Source organism: Oxyura jamaicensis, chromosome 10 (genome assembly GCF_011077185.1).
Source record: "Oxyura jamaicensis isolate SHBP4307 breed ruddy duck chromosome 10, BPBGC_Ojam_1.0, whole genome shotgun sequence".
Taxonomy (NCBI): domain Eukaryota; kingdom Metazoa; phylum Chordata; class Aves; order Anseriformes; family Anatidae; genus Oxyura; species Oxyura jamaicensis.
The window spans coordinates 18,875,336-18,895,277 of record NC_048902.1 but is presented as its reverse complement, the minus strand read 5'-3'; the positions used below and the strand labels follow the sequence as shown (position 1 = coordinate 18,895,277).

General features: G+C 55.3%; 3 protein-coding genes and 1 long non-coding RNA gene across 6 annotated transcripts; 2 read left to right on the top strand and 2 right to left on the bottom strand.

Moving 5' to 3' along the window:
* Nucleotides 1-4,069: 4,069 nt before the first annotated feature.
* Nucleotides 4,070-10,776, top strand: SLC51B (solute carrier family 51 subunit beta). Its single transcript, XM_035335923.1, has 6 exons — nt 4,070-4,276; nt 7,533-7,633; nt 8,100-8,477; nt 8,765-8,908; nt 9,557-9,647; nt 10,430-10,776. Exons 2-6 carry the CDS (start codon nt 7,594-7,596, stop codon nt 10,647-10,649), a joined length of 873 nt encoding a protein of 290 aa, XP_035191814.1. The 5' UTR covers nt 4,070-4,276; nt 7,533-7,593; the 3' UTR covers nt 10,650-10,776.
* LOC118172163 lies at nt 4,075-5,640 on the bottom strand. Its single transcript, XR_004753568.1, has 2 exons — nt 5,413-5,640; nt 4,075-4,316 (listed from the first exon to the last, which is right to left on the bottom strand). It is a non-coding gene; the product is annotated as an uncharacterized LOC118172163 (long non-coding RNA).
* A 268-nt stretch (nt 10,777-11,044) lies between the features above and the next one.
* RASL12 (RAS like family 12) lies at nt 11,045-16,883 on the bottom strand. Of its 3 annotated transcripts, none has more exons than XM_035335920.1 (6): nt 16,245-16,878; nt 15,264-15,380; nt 14,538-14,594; nt 13,149-13,222; nt 12,890-13,080; nt 11,045-12,305 (listed from the first exon to the last, which is right to left on the bottom strand). In XM_035335920.1, the coding sequence occupies exons 2-6, from the start codon at nt 15,370-15,372 to the stop codon at nt 11,921-11,923; spliced, it is 816 nt and encodes a 271-aa protein (XP_035191811.1). In that variant the 5' UTR covers nt 15,373-15,380; nt 16,245-16,878; the 3' UTR covers nt 11,045-11,920. The 3 variants fall into 3 exon arrangements, with proteins under 3 accessions (XP_035191811.1, XP_035191809.1, XP_035191812.1); XM_035335918.1 differs by lacking the exon at nt 16,245-16,878 and adding an exon at nt 15,573-16,229; XM_035335921.1 differs by lacking the exon at nt 14,538-14,594 and having other exon boundaries at nt 16,245-16,883.
* A 358-nt stretch (nt 16,884-17,241) lies between these two features.
* Nucleotides 17,242-19,642, top strand: KBTBD13 (kelch repeat and BTB domain containing 13). The gene has a single exon (XM_035335917.1). The coding sequence runs from the start codon at nt 17,901-17,903 to the stop codon at nt 19,275-19,277; it is 1,377 nt and encodes a 458-aa protein (XP_035191808.1). The 5' UTR covers nt 17,242-17,900; the 3' UTR covers nt 19,278-19,642.
* Nucleotides 19,643-19,942: the final 300 nt, after the last annotated feature.

The following is a 19,942-nucleotide window of genomic DNA, read 5'->3' as shown; positions in this document are numbered from 1 at the left end:
CAGCTTCATAGCCCTTCTCTGGACAAGTTCCAGGGCCTCGATGTCCTTCTTGTAGTGAGGAGCCCACTCCGTGCTGCCTCACCCTCACCTTTGTGTCAATTGACCGCTTGGCCTCCGTGCAGAGATAACAGAGAAATGTCCAGGGCAGAAAGGGATGTTGACACTGCAGCCACTGGTTCTTCCCTTTCTCCAAGGCAGATGGGCATCTGCAGTGTTAATTTCTGTGGCTGGCCCAGTGGACAGCTTTGTTTGAAAAGTGATTATAATTTGAAGAATGTTTTCTTGTAAATCATGAGGTCAGGATAATCACTTAAAGAACTATCTTCTCCCATAACATAAGAAACAAAATATTTTATCATTCTACTAAGGACATTCTTTCCCCCCATGGGAAGATGATTTATTTGTCTGGATGTTCATTTAATGTAAATCACACATGCAATTCCCTATACATCTAAATGACGACATAGCCTAGTGTGTTTGACATTAGGAATTTCTAAAACTGAGTACATGAGAATCTGGGAACAGTTTATATATGCCAGTGAAAACATGTAAATTATGTGGAAATAAGAGGACAGTTCGTGTCAGGAGGATACACCAGAGAGGGATCATTAAGGACCATGAGATTTTGTGCCACATTAAATAGCACTATGCATTTTTACTCTCTCTTTCTTATCTGTTTGGCCATCATCAGGGCTTTTTTCTCTCTGACATGGAGGGTGCCTCCATCTCCACTGGCAGAAGTACAGGAGAACTGAGAAAGGTAATAAAAGAGTCAAACAATCTTAACTGTGGCAATTATGTCCCTACACCCCAAGAAAAGGAGAATACCAAATACCAAGATAATATCCTAGTTGAGTGTCAATGCATAAAAATCAATTTCTCCAAAAAGCTTAATTCTCTATTATTTGTGGAGCCCCATGAAAATCCTCAGTTCTGTAACATCCAGACTGCTCTGTGCAATTCCAGCCAGCTCATGTCAGGGTGTACATGATGAAAGGATACAGCAAAAAATATATTTGGGAAAAAAAAAAAAAAAAGATAAACAAGAGGGTAACGAGGATGCAGGAATGGCTTCTGTTCAATCAGAAATTAAAGTAACCAGCTTATTTCTGATTGCAAAACAGATGTGGAGAGAAGGGCAGGCTAGGAGCCTGTCTGATCATTAATAGTATGGGGCTGGTAAACAAGGAACAATTAGTTTTTGCACAAAACTAAAAGATTGCCAGAAGTATTATCAGGCACTTACTGGTATCAGGCTCCACAAGAGAGGAAGTAGTGTTTCACACAGTGTGTAATTTGACCACATAATTATCTCAGATGCTGAAAATATTCATGGTTTCCAAAAGCAGAGAGAGCAATTCAGGGAAGAATTGGGTCATGGACGTGACTAGATGTGCAGCAGCCAGCTTAGACCTGAAGCAAAAGCTGATGAGCTGGGAAAACATTGATTGTTCTCACCACTAGCATTAAGCTCTTGCATGGACTAAACTGAAGAAAATGTTCTGTGTGGCTTAGGAAAATATCAGCTGAGATCTTGGGTGAAACCCTGGATTTATCACCAACACTTTGTGGCCCTCAGAACGGCCAGGAACATACCACTCGTGTTTGGAAGGCCCAAGCACCGTCCAAAAGCTGGCAATTCAAACCAAGCACTCAAGTGCTGCTCAGTATTAATATCTTGCTCTTGGAACCAAGCACAGGAAAAATGAAAAGTGGCAGTAGCACATCTGCACTGTGTAAGGAGCTTTGCCTTCTGTCGGAACAGAAGTGAGGTGAACTTAAGCCTTGGAGAGGTATTCTCAGTTCTGTCTGTAGTTAAGGCTCCTGGAAATACTTCAAGTCTATGCTGAGCTTTTGCCAGGCTTACTCATGAAATAATTAATGTTTCATTTTCATTACATTTATGAAGTGGACTTAAATTCACTCTAACATAACTTAATGTCAAGTAATCCATCCTCAGCTCTGATACAACTGTATAATTCAAACAGTCTATTGTTGTTCTATGCCTTGTCCCAGTGTACATGACATTTAACTAAAGATTTGTCTGGATGTAATTTTTTACAGCAGAGTGAAAGCAACAAATTGTTTCAAAAAAAAAAAAAAGAAAAGAGAGAGAAAGAAAGAAAAGAAAAGCAGCTTTCCTGCTGGATTTGAACTCTGGTTTTGTACATGGAAAAAAAAATACTCTGAATGTTTAGTTATTCTGTAACCAGGCATTTCGGGTCAAAGACACAGAAGGGATCAAAAAAGATAAGCAAAATTAAAATGTCAAGGTCAAAGGAGTTCTTCCTATGAGTAGTGAAGACAAATCTTAGGAGGAAGCAGAACACAAATCAACGTCCTATCTACACTTTGCTTCCTAGCCAAAGACACTGAAAGTGTCTCCAAGAAGTAAAGAGATATCTCTCATTAAGGAGTGCCAGTGTTGTCAAGGGAAGCTTGAAATAAAACACTCACAGTGGTTGCTGAAAAGATTGCTTCTGAGCGCCTTCACTGTCCTCTGGAGGAGGAGAGGATTACAGGGATCAAGCACCCACTTTAACCAGTGAGATACTGTTTTTATTTCCATGTACATTGTGCTGAGTCCTAAAGGCATCTTGGCCATGTACCTGCATCCTGCCAGTGTTTTGTGGGTACAGGGGGTGAAATAGGAACTGCTTTGCTGGTGCACTGATCCTTTTTACTGTCCCATGCCTCCCCCCCAGGGGAAGAGGGGCAGCCGAGTGCAGGCAGCCCATCCCGTGACCAGGGCAGTGGGATTTGGATGTGGTGCAGTAGGGCATCAGGGGTCTCCCATGTGAGAGGAGCTGTTGGATACTTCTGCAAACAGCACAGAGGCAGGACAGTGCCCAGATCACTGCTGCAGAGCTGCAGAAGCTGCCCCTGACTTCCCAGGGGCTGCAGGCACCCTGTCTCTGCTGATCAGGTTTCTGCCCATGGTTTCAGAGGCTTCAGGTTAGGGAAATGCCTAACACCATCACGACCAGCTTCCAAAAATCTCTGAATTATTATTTTTAAATATAGATACATAAGTCAAGCTATGTAGGAACTTGGGATGAAAAGGGACCTGCTGGGGCTTTGCAGTCCTGTCCACGGCCCTTCTTTGCCACGGTTAGCCTCTCCATCCTTCTCCTTGGAGACTGTGCTACGCTGGCCAGGTGTATTTTTAAATGACCCAAGTTGTAATGAGGAGGGAAGAGAGCACGATTTGCAGCGTGGTGTGCTGTCCCACCTCATTTCCCAGAGGATGTGTCTCCGAGTGCGAGCTCTGACCCGAGCCCTGCCAGGCTGACACTGACCAGCAAAATTCTTCTGTCTCTGGGTGACGTGGTACAGGGGCAGCCAGGGGAAGCTCTGAGTCGGATGCAGGGTGGGATTCAAAAGATTCAGCATTCTGGAACAGGGCTGAAATTCCAACGGCACTTTATTTCTAACAGGAAAACACCAAGAACAGGGTGAACATATGGAGGCTGTGCCCATCTCCCATTAAGCTGAAGCTAACCAGTGCTAGCTGCATGTACAAAGCCCATCACTGAGAGGGATCCAGCTTGGATATCCATGGGTCAGGCAGTGCACTGAAGCTGTGTTGAAAATGAATCCTCTTCCCCAAACGTGTCTGGCACAGGAGGACACCACACCAGCCTTCTCGGGCTGCAAAGCCCCTTGGCAGGCTGTTAACTCGGCCAACTCAGATGCCCATTACCTTTAACACAGATGGCACAATCTCTGATGGGTGCTTTATGTTTGTCTGCAAAGCCAGGCACTCTTTAAGATGCTCTGAGCTCCTTAGAATGGCCATTCACTTAAAAAAAAATATTAACAAATGCTAATGTCTGCTTATCAGGACGTATTTCCTGTATGCAATGAGGACGGAGCCAGGCAGAATGAGCGGTATCCCTTATTTTAACCCCCGGGGTAACTCATTACAGTGTCATTTTACTCGGCGTGCTCTTTTAATACTGATAATGCCAATAGCTTGAGCAAATAAACTGGAAGTTTCCTACGGTTCATTCTTTGGGGAAAGGTCGTTCACCCCGTGCCGTAAATGGACCCACTAAAGAGGTGTGTTTTTTCAGGGACCGGAGCAAACCTCACCTGTTGGACTAGCCTTCACACATGACTCAGGAGCAGAATGAATCACAGCCCGTAGCACACCGAGAGGAGGAGGACGGGCAGCCTTGTCACCGTAGGAAGGGTGCTCGGGGCAGACGTCTTCGGGCGGCAGGGCTTACAGAAGAAATGTAGCTGCCTCTCTTCTGGGAACTGCGTGTTTCTGGTGAGTTAGCCGAGATTAACTGACATTCCTGGTGCGCTAGCTGGTGGGTTAATTTATAGCTATTGTTAATGTGTTCATTTCTTTTGGTTGGGAAGCTCAGACCCTCAAAATTTTAAGTAAAGGCTGCATGACATATTTAAGAAGAGAATGAATGGGAATGGGGAAGCAGGCTGGGATAACTCCTGCATATAAGCAGCCTGGAAAATATCTAATATAACTTAGATTTGCTTTTCAACTTTTGACTTTACAAAGGTTGAAAAATACTACAGTCTGCCTTCTTGTTTCAATACTTTAAAGATTATGCATTTTTATTGGGTTCTTTTAGTGAGCTCAGCCCTCAATGTGCCTTTACATACACAGACCCGTCCATTTGTGTCTCCATGGCGTGACACTGTATGTCCTGTATGAATCCCAGAGACAGGGCATCCCACTTGGATAGTGTGCTTGGAATAACTGTCACAGTCTAACACAGTCAGTGAAGATAACATCAGCGAGACAGCCTGGAGGGCAAGAGGACACTAATTTACAAAGACTGGGACACCGTAAGCATACTGTGTAACGAGGACTGGGTAGGAGGACCAGCAGTTGTCATCCTACCAGAGGCTGTGCTTGATCATCTTTTCAGCTGATTTTTTTCTTTTCCATCTTAATAGTTAGAAGCAGTCTCTTGCCATTTTTCTGTATTTTCTTGAGGTATCGTAGGATGCCACCAAATTCCACAGAATGGAACCAGAGGATTTGGGATGGCAGTGGCGAGTGACTCCATTTATGAAGTACATGCAGCATAGAGCTGCAGCTTTCATGTGAACATCCCATTTGAAAAATAAAAAAAAAAAAAACAAATGACATTGTTCAGGCATGAATATAAACTCAAAATATCAGGGGCAAAATGTTTCCTTGAGAGCTACTGGCCTGTTTGTTCCTTCCACCTCCTTCCATACATGCCTGAGATGCATGAACGTTCTCTCCTTTGACTTCCCCATGCTGTACCCAAGCTGAAGGACCACAGGGCTGAAGGACCAGCTCCCATAGCTTAGAGATGTCTAAGGCCTGGATCTACGGGTTGGCCCCAATCCAGCAGAGGCCAGAGTGCCTGCAGGGGAACAGTGGAGAAGGCATCACCCGGGTTCTCTTACCTTGTGTGCTGGAGCAGTGCTCACCCAAGCTGGGATATGGAAAGCAGAGCAGAGCAGCTCTTCAGGGGAGGCAGGAGATGACTTTAAAAGACCCCAACTCTCCAGAGCGTGCCCAGCCTTGCGGGGCTCACTGTTGCTCGCTCCCTGCTGGAGAACCTGGGTCAGCCACACGCGGAGGATCAGAGCGAGTTCTCCGCTGGGGTAGGGACACCGACCTGGGAGCACTTTGTAGCAGATGCTAGGAGGTAGCCTGCAGGTTATGAAACACCTGAGGAAAAAACGAGCCATCTGCATATCAAATGTTCTTGCTCAGGCAAATGATTAGACAGAAGCCTTGCACGGCAAGACAACGCATTCAAGTGCACTTCTTATTAGGGTGTAGCAGACTTCTAAGTTGGTTTCATTGGCACCAGCACTTCATTTCCTCCTTTCTGTGGAGTGCTCCATGTGAATAGCTAAAGCTTACCTGGACTGCAAGGTAACTGGCATACCTAACCGCGGGGAGCAGCTTTATTCATATTTTCTGAAACACAGAACCAAAGGGGACCACATGAGATATTTCAGAGCCCTGTCCTCAAAGCATCGCTAACAGGCAGCTTTCTGGCAGGAGGAGGCAAGCCTGCATGCCTGGTTGGCTATAAAACGTGAACTTTGAATTGTGAAGACATTGAGAAGGGGGGGGTTGGAAATAGTAGCAATCATTAGGTCTATAACCGATAGGACAAACGCTTGCCTGAGGAGTCAGCAGGAGTGTTATTGACACGCCTGGCGCCGTGGAACATGCTCGTGAGCGATTTCCAGGGAGCAGTTTTAGACAGTGCCAGGCCATGCTACGAGTGCGAATGGAAGTTGTGAGTATCAGGCAGTCTCACAAGTCTTGGTCTTCATATAATAATTAATCGCCTGTGGGGCCAGCGCGTCGTTCACCTGCGAGCGGGTGACGGTTCAGATGAGGCCAGCGAGCAGTGACAGCAGCTCTGCTCTCTTGTGGCTGAGCAGTGGGCTGGGTAAGTCCAGCCTTACCATCTCGAGGTGACTTGCAGTGGACGATTTTCCTTGTTCCTGAGCCCATTCCTTCCCCTGGTAGTCATTAGCCCTCCAGGCAACATCTGCATCAGTGCTAACCCCTGCTGTGAGCCTGTGCTCAAGCCTCTTCCACCCACAAGTAGCTCGGCTCAGGGACAACCAGCTGGGTGGCCACACATTGGGGTTCAGGTGTCAAAACGCCTACTCTCAAACTGTTCTTTTAGGGGCAACGTGGATGTAACAGCCCGAGCTCACTTGGCCATGCCTGTGTCATGCACTGGGAGGGCAGTGCAGACACAGCCAGGCTCTGGGGACAGGGACAAGGGGACTGGAAAGCCCTCTGCTCTGATCAGGTCCTTCCAAAGGAGGCTGAGGAATTGGGTTGGACAAGTAGCTATAAAACCTGGACTGATGCCATTGACAAATGAGGGACTAAAGGTCAAGGAGGAGCTTTCTGCTTCCCTGAGGGATGAGAGATACCTTTGCCTCAACGGCAAGCTGGCTATTCGACCTCTTGGAGCTGAGCCCTCAGCTTCCTCATCTCCACACCCTTGTTCTGCCATCCCTGGGCTGTCAGCAGATCATCACTGCCCACAAAATACGTATTCTCTGGGATTATGGCAGAGGAGTGAGGAAAAAGCCAGGTTATTTGGGGAGGGGCTGGCTCTAGAAGGGTCACCCAGGTGAGGGGTCCCAGCCCAGGCCCTGTGCCAGACCCACCCTGCTATCGCTTCAGTGGCTCCCAGAGTCACTGGCTATGTGTTCATCCCCTCCTGGGAGCTCAAACTTGCATCTGCAGAAGAAAAGAGGTGCCACAGCTGCACAGGTACATCAGGTCCCCTCTCTGAATACAAAGCTGGAGCAGGGAGGGGCATCAGCATGAGCACAGGGTTGTTTAGAAGATCATCTCTTCTGGTTGTGCTTTTGTCTCATCTTCTGCAGTCACCAGAAAAGAAACATGCTGGCCCGCCCCCTCCACTCCCTCTGCATGATAATTTCAGGGCTCCCACTGATAAAAGCCGTGGCGCTGCACAGTGGGAGCTACCAGAAGGTGCTGTGGGGTTATCCCTCACCTCTCACCTTCTCTTTCCCAGGCATCCTCACACTGAACGAACACTGGTGAAGTCGTGACCCATCCGAGCTGCACACACAAACATGAAGATACTCTGGATAATCCCATTTTTCCTGCTGCAAGGTAAAGGTTTAGAGGGTGGGTGAAGGAAGCTACACATGCCAAGGCTGAGCCTCTTCACAGGTTCTCACCCACTCTGAGCTCAGCAGGGGCCGCAACACAACGTTGTGTCTGGGTAGGCTCACATGTGAGAGTTTCCAGCACTGTTATGTGACCTCATGAATGCCTCACTGGCTGAGGACAAACACCTCTTTGAGTGTCCACAGGTACAGGTAGCATTATGGCAAAGGCATGCATACATGGACCTCAACTGTCTGTAAATAGGATATTTTCCTCTCCAAGATGTAGACCCCTTCTCCGTACATGCTGGCAGCACCCTGACTCAACCAAGGGGAAAGTTGCACCCTAAGCCTTTGCTCACAGCAGTATTTCAACCTCTTTGACACCAGGGAAGACACCTGATTGTCACGGAGGTGACACACTCGTGTTGTGGCAGGGTGGCCACACTCGTTTTCTGGTTTCTTTGCAGACACGGAAGCTTTTCTGATGAAGAATGCCAAAATCAAGCTGTGTTTACAAGCCAGCCCACGGGATGAGAGTTTACTGCTGGAGGACTGTGACCCAGCATCAGATTTCCAGGACTGGTCTTGGCAGGGTGATTCCTTGAAGAATCATGGCACGCAGAGCTGCCTCTCTGTGGTGGAGGCCAGCAGAGTGCAGACAAGCCCCTGTGACAGCACACCTTACACGGGCTGGGACTGCTCAAATTCATTGCTCTCTCCTCTGGGCAGCAGCCAGAGCTACCTGGTGGCGAGCAGGAAAGGAGTTGGTCTCGATAACGTGAGAGGTCTCAAGGCTCAGTGGCGGCAAGGTGTCACGGAGGGGAATGTCTGCGAGGAGAAGCCAGGTAAGTGCTGCCCACCGGGTCCCGGTGGTGCACCTGCACTGCCAGGGAACATGGGAGGGCACAGTCAGCATCCTGGGGTCTTTCCAGCCCTGGCAAAGCCTGCTGTAATGGGATCCGCAGAAACACCACAGCCACAGGCACCCTCTGCTTTCTGAGTCCAATGAGGCTGTGCGCTCAGAGCTTGGTTCTGCCTGCTTGGAGAGATGTAGAGGGCAGCACTGGGGGGCATTTCTTGACCGAAAGACCCATGAAAGACCACTGTATCTCTCTGTTCTTTTCCTCCCCAGCCGAGGCAGTGCAAGACAGCTACTTCTATGCGGCCCTCACCAGCACGCAGGTGTACGACCACACGGCATACAACTCCACCCTCGTGGCGGGTATGGATCCTGAGAAGCTGGAGGATCTGCTGTGGTTCTTCCGCACAGAAGACCGTAAGTCCCGCTGATGTTCCTGGGCTGAGTCCAAATAGAAATGCACAGTCCTTGGCCGGGAACCCTCCTGCCCAGCGGAGGTGCCCGAGGGAGTTATCTAAGGGGGTTATTTACCCCAGGTATCTAAGCCCTCAGGCTCACCTCCCAGAGAAGCAGGCCATGCGTGAAGTCAGGCATGGTGCTTTGCTGTGGTAGGGTCTCCTCCCACAGAGGGCTTCAGCCTCTTTCCAGGCATGTTCTGCCAAAAGAGCAAAGGTCTGAGATCACCAGTGGGTTTGGCAGGGTGGAAGGAGCGGATCAATATGAGCGGGTCAGCGCCCCGAGGGTCAACTTCAAAGCCACAAAACTCAAGGACAGAGCATCTGCTGCCCTCTGCGCTGCGCATCCCGTATCCTGGGGCAAAATCCACCTTCCTGAGCGTGGCAGCGGTGAGAAAGGCTGCAGAGAGGAGGGGCCTTCCCGGCAGCGTTTGTGGCGGGGTGCTGCACCTCTCGACCTTGCTCCCACCCTCAGGCACAGCCTCTGACAGCTTTCAGGCAAGGCAGAAAAGCCACGTGAGGCAGATTAATTAGCTTGGAAAACGCCTGGCTGGGCTCTGCAGACCCCTGCTCTGTGCATGCTAACACTGCCTCTCCGTGCTTCCCCCAGCATCAACGTGGAATTACTCCATCCTCGCGCTCTCCTTCGTGGTCACCATCTTGGGTCTTCTCCTCCTGGGCATTAACATTACACGAAACAGGTGAGAGAGGAAAATTTGGGGTGTGGTGGTGCACTAAGGACCTCAAAGATGACATGGGGGGGTTTCAGGGCAGGAATAAGCACTGAGGGATGGAGAGAAGAGCAAAGACAAACTTCCTTTGACCCCTGCTTCACTGTAAAACCTTCCCTGCCTTCCTGCTCTCCTCGTGTGCCACTCAGAACAAGCACCTTCACTTCTCTGTGCCCTGGATCCTCACCAGTAAAACAACTGCAAAAGCACTGGCCAGCCCAAGAGAGGTTTGGGGAGGAAAACGCCACTAAATGTGTGTACGTGAGGTGCCCTCCCATAAACACAGGGGCACACAGGGTCTCGAGCAGGACCCCCCAGCCATCTGCAGTCCCACAGTGCTTCCCTGGGCTGTCCTGCTGCACAGCAGCCCTGCAGCTGAGGAGTAGCTCGCTGCCTTCTAGAGCAAGAAAACACATGAGGGGCCGAGCTTTCACCCTGAAATGAGAGTGAAAGAAGCTGCAAGCCTGCCCTGCCATCCTCTCATTTGAACAACGGCTCGCTGGGTGTTAACTGCCTTGCTTTGAGCAGCCTGGTGTGCTGTGCTCTCCAAGGGTAAACACTGGGGCTGTGTGTACTCAAACACTTCAGACCACTTACATGACACAGCGAGGCTGGCAGCGTTTCCCTAACACGTTCCCAGGGCCAAGCGCGCAAAGAGACGGATGTAACATCACCTCGGGCAGGCACACGCCCCAGACGTGGGCCGAGCTCGCTGCTCCTCTCCTTATCTCCTTTTTTTGCCTTCCCTGCAGGAAAAGGAAGATCCACACATACAAAGAAGCAGTGCAAGCTGCCCAGCAAGCTGAGCTGGAAGCCAAGCAAGCCCTGATACCGGTGCAGGAGTACAGCCCGGGCAGCCCGCAGACGCGGGAGCCGGCGCTGCAGGAGGAGAGGGCAGGAGAGGTGCTGGTTCAGTGGAAGGACGGGACCATCACCACCCTGTACAAGGAGAGCTCAGAGGATGCCATGTAACGCAGCTGGAGTCAAACCATCCAGTCTCAAAGGAATGCATCAAAATGTCTCGATTCACACTGATTGAAGATGGGGAAGTTTAACCATGCAGTTTAGCCTGGGGGGGGGGGGAAATAAAAGAAAAAAAAAATGGAAGGAGCAGAGCTGCATCAGCAGAAGTGGCTCTGGGCTCTGAAAGCCGTGCCTCCCCCGTTTCAGCTCCCTCTGGGTGCTCTTTACCCGCTGCTCTCAGCTGCCTCCAGGCTTCCCTCCCGCGAGCGTCGCCCCCTCGCCCAGATGCCGCCCGCCTGCGCTGCGGGCAGGGCTGGGAGCCAAGGTGCGAGGGGCTGGGGGCTCGCCACGGTCAGCTGGGGAACAAGCCCTCAGGAAGACAACGACACTGAAGCAGAGGAGCGTTTGCTCTTTCCAAAAGTCATCTTTATTAAAATATTTTCCAAAGTCGATCGAAATCCCCTATCGAATCTCTCTCTATATCACTGAAGTCATATGTATATACGTACAAATGTACACGGGGGTGTTTCACTCTGCAGATCTGTGCAACTCCAGGGAGAAGCAGACCATTTGTCCTGGTACAGCAGCTGAGCTCGAACACACAGCCCTTGGCTTGGGCACAGGTAGAGCCTGGTCACGGCACACGGTGGGTGCTCTGTGTTAGGATTCTCTTCACACCCTTCCCAGGGCACACACAGAGGCCATGAAATAATTTAAGACATTTGGGAAGTACATCACATCAGTCCTTTAAACTAAAGCTTTTAGGAATGTGTCCTGGTCAGTGAAGCATCTCTCCGTGCAAAGCCTTTGAAAAGGAACAGTCGTATAAAAGTTGGTTAAAAAAAAAAAAAAAAAAGCTATTTTGGTATGACTTATTTCAATGCGTGGGGATCGATTTTAGGACACCTGAGGCCTTTGGTCGGCTGTAACGTTACCCGCCACTTTCTCCTTCAGATTAAAAAAGAAATCCCTCTTATTGCTCGGCAAGGGGACCTGTCAGGTGAACGACACGGGCTCCTCTGTGCCTGGGGGTTCATTCACCCTTCCTGGGCTCCCCATCTCTGCCTGACGGACTCCATCCAGCGCACGGCCCCTGGGGACAGCCCTCACCCTCCTGGTGATGCTTCTTGGTCCCAGGAGGTGCCCAAATCCGCAGATGCATCGCCCAGACAGGGCTGTGCACGTGTCTACGGGACGAGGTCCCCGATCCCGCTGCTCCCAGCCCCTCGCGGAGCCGGGGGACGGGGATCTCTCGCTGCTCCCTTGCGCGGGGACGTGCCTTAAAATATCTTGAAGCCTTTCAGCAAGGTGAGCGTGGGCGCTTTCCTCTTGCTCTGAGCCCGCGAGGACTTGACGGTGACCAGCTTGGCCTGGGCCACCGAGGGGATCTCCTTGTAGTTGACGGTGGAGAGGGTGTTGAGGGTGCAGCTGGCCAGCCCTTGCCGGGTGGCCAAGGTGGCTGGGGTGGCCACGTGCAGGCAGGGCCGCTCCTCGGCGATGAAGAGGGGCCGGAGGGGCAGGCTGCGCTCCGCCTCGCGCCGCACCTCCCGCACCGCCTCGTGGAAGACGTGCTGCACCGCCGCGAAGTCCTGGCACGCCGACACCTCGTAGAAAAGGCACCCGAACTTGCTGGCCAGGGACATCCCTTCGGCTTTGGTCACCTGCCTGCGGAGGGGACAGGGGACGATGGGCGCAGCCTCGCTCGGGGCGCTCGTCCTGGTGGTGTGATGGCGCGGGAAGGGGAGAGGGGTCCGTGTCTTGGGGAAAGCAGGGGAAAAAAAGGTGTGCAGGGAGGATGCAGGGGGCTGGGGGTGACGGCAGGGCCAGCACATCCCCGTGGAAAGGGGACAGGGCAGGTGCCAAGAGCGGGACCTTCTGGGGATGGCTGAATCAGGAGGTTTGAGTCAAGGACCAGAGGGACACAAGCTCAGCTTGTCCCACAGCAGCACAAACAGCCAGCAAGGAGCTGGAGCTCAAAGCCCTCCTGGCATGCTGACTCTGCCTTATGACACAGCCAAAAAAACATCCCACCAAAAACAGGGGTGGGCTCCAAGCGAGCGCATCCCCCCGTGGGCAGCAGGGCCGCCAGCAGAGCCCGCCCCGGATATGCACGAGGGTGCGACAAACACCAACACGGGTGGAAATAACCACGAAAAAAACACCACCAAACCCTCAAATCTGAGCTTTTCACCTGAGTCGGAGGGACCCGTGAGCAATTCCCCAGCGGGAAAAGAGGGGCTTGCGGGTACCTGTACTGCTCCATGTCCAGCTTGTTGCCCAGCAGGAGCACGGGGCTCTCGTGCTGGCAGCCCCGCGCGTGCCGGGCGAGGACGTCGAGGTAGCGGCGGCAGCCCTCAAAGCTCTCCCTGTCATCGATGCTGTACACCACGAGGAAGGCGTTGGCCCAGCGCAGGTAGCGCTCGCAGTTCCCGGGGCCGTCCTGGGGGTGAGAGGAGCGGGTGAGCGCCGGCCCCGTGCTGGTGCAAGGAGAGCTGTCCGGCCCCTCACCTGGTCGGCAGTGTCCATCACCTTCAGCAGCACGGGCTGCTGGTCCACCAGCTCCTCCGAGGTGTAGGTGTCCTCTGCAAGGGAAGGGTGGCCGTGAGGATGGGAGGGATGTTCCCCAGCGCCTAGCAAAGCCCTGGCTGGGTGGGATGTCGTGGACAAAGCTCCTGGCGAGGAGCGTCCCCTCGCCTCGCTCCTTCCTACACGGGCGTTATTTGGGGTGGCCGGAGAGCGGGCGCAGCGGCGGTGCCGCTCGGCAAGCCTGGTAGGGGGGCAGCTTTATCCTGCTGCGTGCAAAAAGCAGGATGGGATTTTACTTTGTTTTTTCTCTTTAGGACCAAAACAGCTCAGCACCTCGTGCCTCCGTTTCGCTGGAAATTGGGTCCCCCTCCAGCCTCACCCCAGCAGCATCCTCACCCCTCCGAACCACAGCAGCCAAACCATCCCTAACACCCTCAAGCCCCTCCAGGGTTCACCTCTATGAGATTCCCCCAAAACCTGTGGCGGGCTTGCAGTCAGGGGCTGATCACCCCGTCCCCTCCGCGGGCTCCTATGGGGACAGGAGGGAGCTCGGCACGGCCACCGTGGCTGCGCCCTGGCTCAGCCCTTATCTAAACGCTGCGACCCGGCGAGATAAAGCCTGCGGGGGGCTTGCCACGGAGCTGGCTTCTGATAAATCAGGCAAAAGCGGCAGCTTCTTTCTTCAGAAATGGGTGCAGGGCTTTAGGAACAGGGAGTTCCCGTGCGGTGCTCCTGGCTGGGTCTTAGGGTATGCGTTTAGGGAAGGTTTTGCCATGGGAAGACGGCAGAACAACCATGAAACCACAAACAAGATCTGAATAAAGGATTTTTCCTTCTTTCCTAAGAGTTATTAGGGGCTGGAGCTGGTTCCTGGACGGGCTCCATATCTCCCTCATGTCCCTGATAAATCATTTACAGTTCTTCACTGCGCACTGGAGTCAGGCCTAGGAAAATAGTTATTAATTACTCAAACGGAGTGGAAAAAAATGCCCAGACCCACTCGCCGCACAGCTCAGTCCCGGGGACGCCGGCTCCTACACGTCCCCTTCTCCTGCAAAAGGCCCCAAAAAGCAAGCAGGAGGCACAGGTACCCCTAAAATCCCCCCCAAAATGGGGTTGTGCTTCTGGCACGGAGATGCAAGGAGCCGACCTTCCCTGCAGGATGTGCCCACGGGGTGAGCACCGCTTTCACCGCTGTTTTTACAGGCTGGTTTGGGTCAAATGCAGCCCTTCTTTTGCTTTTCACGTCTTATTTTTTTTTCTTAAATGCCATATTTGTGGGAAACGTGGGAAGGGTGCTCTGCGGGAGCACATCGGGGACGTGCAGGGAAAACACAGGGAGGAGAGAGAGCCCCGGAGAAAGCGCCTTACCCAGGTTGGGATCATACTCGCTGATGAACCTCTTGGTCAGAAACTTCACCGTCAGGGCTGCAGGAGGGGAAGGGGTGGGTGAGGACAGCGCGGTCACCCCTCGAAGCAGCGCCCCACGACCCCCCTGTGGTGTCCCCCCCACCCCATTCCCACCCACCTCCCAGCTCTTCCTGGCCAAAATGCACCTCGTCTCCCCAAATCCTGCCCACCTTTCCCAGGAGAGCCTTGTGGATAATAAATAATGAAGCCTTCCTGGGTCATTGTGAGGAGGTTTTCACATCACTGGTGGGGCACAGGGAGGGTTTCTGGGCACTGATGCTCGGGGACCCACACAGTCCTCCCCAGCAGGACCCGCTCAGCCCCTGCCTGCTGGCCCCATTCTGCACAAGCAGAGATGCTGCTGCTACCCCAAACGTCCACAAATAACCCTAAAAAATAGGGTTAAAAAGCAAACAAACCCAGCCACGGCCATGGGCCTGACCCAAAAGGCCATGACCCACTCTGGGAAGATGGCAGAGAAACTTTTTCCTCTCCCAGACTTGAAAAAAAATAATAAAAAAAAAACCTCTTGGGGCCGGTGCACAGCATCGGGGCAGGGATGCTGCAATGGGGCAGGAGCTGGGAGAGCAGGGTGCTGGGAGCTGAAGCTGGGCGGGCACCCAAGGGTGCAAAAAAGCCAAGGGCAGCGTTGGGCAGCCTGGGGGGCGTGTTGGTGCCCGCTCTCACCTGACTTGCCGGCCCCTCGGCACCCCAGGATGGCCACGTTGCACTCGGCGAGGGGGCTCTGGGGCGGCCGCTCGGCTCCAGCCCGGGGCTTGCCAAACATCGAGGACATCCTGGGTCCTGCGGGAGAGAGAGAGGGGGGACGTGGGGACCCTCACCCACCTCCCCGCCGAGCAGCAGGGACGTGGCCGCTCTCACCACCCAGCCAGGGGATGCTCTCGCCTCCAGCCGCAGCTCTGGGGCCAAAGCGATGACGGGGACCCCCTTTTCCACCCTCTGCCCGTGGAGAAAGAGAGGAAGGCAGCCTCCCACCTGTGACTCCGAGGCTGGAGCTCGCCGGGTGCGCGGAGGCCACGGCGGGGCCGGGGGGAGCAGCGGCCCCTGCACCGCCCGCGCTCCCAATGAATGAGGCAGGCGGAGGCGAGCGCTGCTCCCACCGCTCGGGCCCCAGCCAAACTCCTTGTAAGGCAAGCTGCCTCGCCGGGGCCGGGCTGGACACGCGTCCCCAGCCGCCCCAAGGACTGTCCCCTCGGTGCAACGCCCCGCGGGGGGCAGCCCTGCAGACCCCCGGCAGCAGCCGGCCGCCCGCTGGTGCCCAGCGGCGCTTTGCAGAGGGACCGTCGCCGGCATCGCCTCCGTGGGGACCCCCCCGGCTCAGCACCCGGTGGCCACCCTCACACGTCCCCTTCCCCAGCACCTCGCCGGGACCCCCCCAAGCCCAAAGCAGAGCCCAGCTGCCCCCCCCCGGCACAAAGCACCCAGGCTGAGGCCGGCACACTCATCGCACCTCCCGCGGGCAGCGCACGGGAGCGCGGTGCCAGCGCGGCCGCCGTCCTTCCCAGCTCCTTCCCCGCTCCTTCAGAGCGAGACGCGTTCGGGCACAGGCACTGCCTGCTGCTGGCAGGTTCAGCGGGAGGGAAAAAAAAAAAAAAAAAATCCCCTTTTTCCACCCAAAAAAACCGCGATCCCAAAGGGAGGACTCACCGCCGTTGTTGACCGCGCCGAGCCATCAGCCCAACGGGCTCCAAAGGCGAGGAGGAGGAGGAGGAGGAGGAGGGAGCTGAAGTCAGCGTTGTCATGGCGATCGCAGCCTTTCGGGATGGGGCTCAGCGCCCGGCACCGCCCGGGCAGGATGCGGCCCCCCAGGGGGTTGTGCAGGGGCCGAGCGCTGGGGTCGCCCTTCGGGGGGGGGGGGCGCGGGGCTGCTGCGGCCGTGCGGGGCTCTGTGCCGCTGGGATGATTGCCCGGTAGCGCACGGAGGATATTTTTAAACCCTCCCAAAATAGTTTGTGACCGTGGAAGCCCCTGCAAGCCTCGCTGCTGTCCCGGGGGGGGCAGACGGACGGACAGGGTCAGTCCCCCGTGGGAAGCAGAGCCCCTCCGGGGACCGATTTGGGTGGGATGGCAACAACCCCCCTGCCCCAAATCGCCTCTGGATGCAGGTGGAGTGGGCTTCAAGGCATCAGAGCCGGATTATTATTATTTTTTTTAAGCCATTCAAGATTTTCTTGCAGAGGTTGCCATAAAGCAGCCTGCTGTCGGGGTGCTGCGGAGCTTCATCCTCTGCCTGCGTGGGGGTTTTGGGGGAAACCCAGTGGGGCCATGCTACTGCCACCCCACTGCTCTGTGCTGGGACACCAGAGCCAGCCAGGGGAAGGAGGGAGGGACAAAAAGCCTTAGGGCAGGGCAGGGGGCTCGCCTTAAGTCATGGATCTGAAGTAATCAGGGGCTGCAGGTGGTGCCCAGGTGGTTCCTGCCCTCCTCTGCACCCCGCAGGGGATGTGTGACGGGATTTCTAACCAGAAAAAGCTGTGAACAGCACACAGATGAGCAACATGCCACAAACGACACTTTTCTTCATGTTTTTTTTTCTTTATGTGAGTAGCAGGTGGCTTTGACTCCGCCAGCAGCCCCTCCAGGCTCTGCTGCAGCTGGGTGCTGTGGGGCGAGCCCCGTGGAGTTCTCAATTTTGGGCAGTTTTACACTTCATTTTTATTGCCACGGGGTCCCCAGATGAAGCACACAGGTTTCATTGCTTGTGTGCCAGGGATAAATTTTGCCCCTGTTGCTGAAGTGCCCGGTGGAGCTCCGGGGCCGGTTTGCAAAGGGAAGCACCCCATAAACGTCTCTCCCTGCCCTTGGCCGCGCAGAGCCCCTTTCCCACGGCCGGGCTGGAAGGCGCCGAGGTTTGCTGACGTCCCTTACCCCCCTGCGGCCATAAAACCGACGTTTGTGAGGCAAAAAATAGTACAGCGCCCTGCTCTTCCCAGCAGCACGGCCCAGCTGGAGGACAACCACGTGGAGCCCTCCCCGTGATGCCCGGTGCCTGCGGTGGGAAGCGGCCCCTTGGGGCCTCACGGGGAGGATGCCCGAAAGCACCAACAGCCCCACCGTGACCCGCAGCCCCCGCTGGAGACCCCCCTGCCTTTTGGGTGGGCGGCGAGCGCGGCGGATGCCTTTGAAAGGGGCCGCTGGCTGCCCGCGGGGCCGATCACGAGCCGGGCTATCTTTAGCCGACGGGATTTATATTACAAGCGAGCGGCAGCAGCACGGCAAAGACACCCAAGGGTGGTTGAGGCCCGGGGCACGGCGAGGAGGAGCATCGGGGGCTGTCCCCTGCCCCCCGAGAGCCGGGCGAGGATGACCCCGGAGGAGGACGGCGCTCGGGCACCGGCCAGCGTGCGTATCCGCGTGGAGGGGCAGCTGTTCTCGGTGGAGAAGAGCCTGCTGGTGGAGAGCAGCGAGTATTTCCGTGCCCTGTTCCGCTCGGGCATGAAGGAGAGCACGCAGGAGGAGATCGTGCTGGGGGAGCTGAGCGCCGCCGGGTTCCTCGCCATGCTGCGGGTGCTGGCGGGCGAGCGGCCGGTGCTGGGCGGCGAGGAGACCTTCCAGGCGGTCGAATGCGCCGCTTTCCTGCAGGTGAAGCCCTTGGCCAAGTACCTGATCAACACCATCAACTCCGACAACTGCATCCTGCTGTACCAAGCCGCGGCCATCTTCGGCCTCCTGGACCTCTTCCACCACGCCGCGCTCTACATCAGGGACAGCTACACCGAGCTGGAGGACTACCTGGACTGCCTCTCTGCCGACCTGCTGGCCTACGTGGAGGCCCTCCTGCCCAGCTCCTTCGTGGCCGTGGGAGCCCACACTCCCACCTTCGAGTTCCTGGAGGACCTCTCCAGGACCATCTGCTACCTGGACGAGGAGGCCAACACGTGGAGGACCCTCTCCTGCCTGCCGCTGAGCGCCAGCACGTTCCTAGCCGGCATGGCGACCATGGACAACAAGATCTACATCGTGGGGGGCGTCTACGGGGCCAGCAAGCAGGTGGTGGAGAGCAGCTTCTGCTACGACGCGGACACCAACGCCTGGAGCGAGTTCCCCAGCCCGCACCAGCTGCGCTACGACGTCAGGCTGGTGGGCCACGAGGGCTGCCTCTACGCCATCGGCGGCGAGTACGAGAAGATCTCGCTGAAGTCCGTGGAGCGCTACGAGGTGTCCTCCAACACCTGGACCTTCGTCTCCGACCTGCCGCAGCCGAGCTCGGCCGCGCCCTGTGCCCAAGCCCTGGGGCAGATCTTCGTCTGCCTGTGGAAGCCGCTGGACACCACCGTCATCTACGAGTACGAGAGCCAGCAGGACGCCTGGCTTCCCGTCACCGAGCTCAAGCGGCACCAGAGCTACGGGCACTGCATGGTGGCCCACCGCGACAACCTCTACGTCATGCGCAACGGCCCCTCGGACGACTTCTTGCGCTGCGTCATCGACTGCTTCAACCTCACCTCGAGGCAGTGGACGGCTCTGCCCGGGCAGTTCCTGAACAGCAAAGGAGCTCTCTTCACCGCCCTCATCAAGGGCGACACGGTCTACACGGTCAACAAGATGCTGACGCTCCTCTACTCGGTGGAAGAGGAGACCTGGAGGTTCAAGAAGGAGCGGGCGGGTTTCCCGCGCAGCGGCTCCCTGCAGACCTTCCTCCTGCGGCTGCCGCGGCGCGACCACGACGTCGCCACGTAGGCGGCCCCGTCCCACCTCGGGATGCTCCCCTCGCACCTGGCCGCTCCCCTGGGCTCCTCTCCTCTTCTGCGGAGCTGTGCCCGGGTCCATGTAGGTGTCACGTTGGACCTGGAGCTGACACTGGCCCTGCCAGAGGGGAAAGGGCTGCAGGATGTCACAGCAGCCGTGCTCCAAGTCCCACCAAACGTGAGCCAACGGCGTGCAGGGCTCTGTGGCTCCTGCAGAGGACGGGCTCTGGAGAGGTGCAGACGTTAGGTTTACTGATTTTGGCCCCACTCTGAAGGTGCGCAGCATCCCACCTGCTCTCTGCTCTGCTGGGAATCGGTCTGTACACCCTGGAATTAAAGGGAAAGCTGTATAAAGCCCTGTGTTTTTCATTACCGTTCTCTCCTGGCTTTTTTCTTTTTCCCTTCAGAAAGGGAAATACCTCCTAAGGGGGGACCCACGTCAGCGCCCCTCCTGTCCCCTTGCTACCCGACCACACACCGAATGCTTGTACAGCTGCGGCTCCGCTCAGAGCCGCGGGCGGGAGCGCGGTTCCCAGGCAGCCCCGAGCTCCCCGGGGAGGCGCCGGCTGCACCCGGGATGGGAGGACAAAGGGACACAGGGGGATGGAGGGGAGAGACCTCAGAGTTGGGGGGTTCTCTCCAAAAACCTGCACGGGG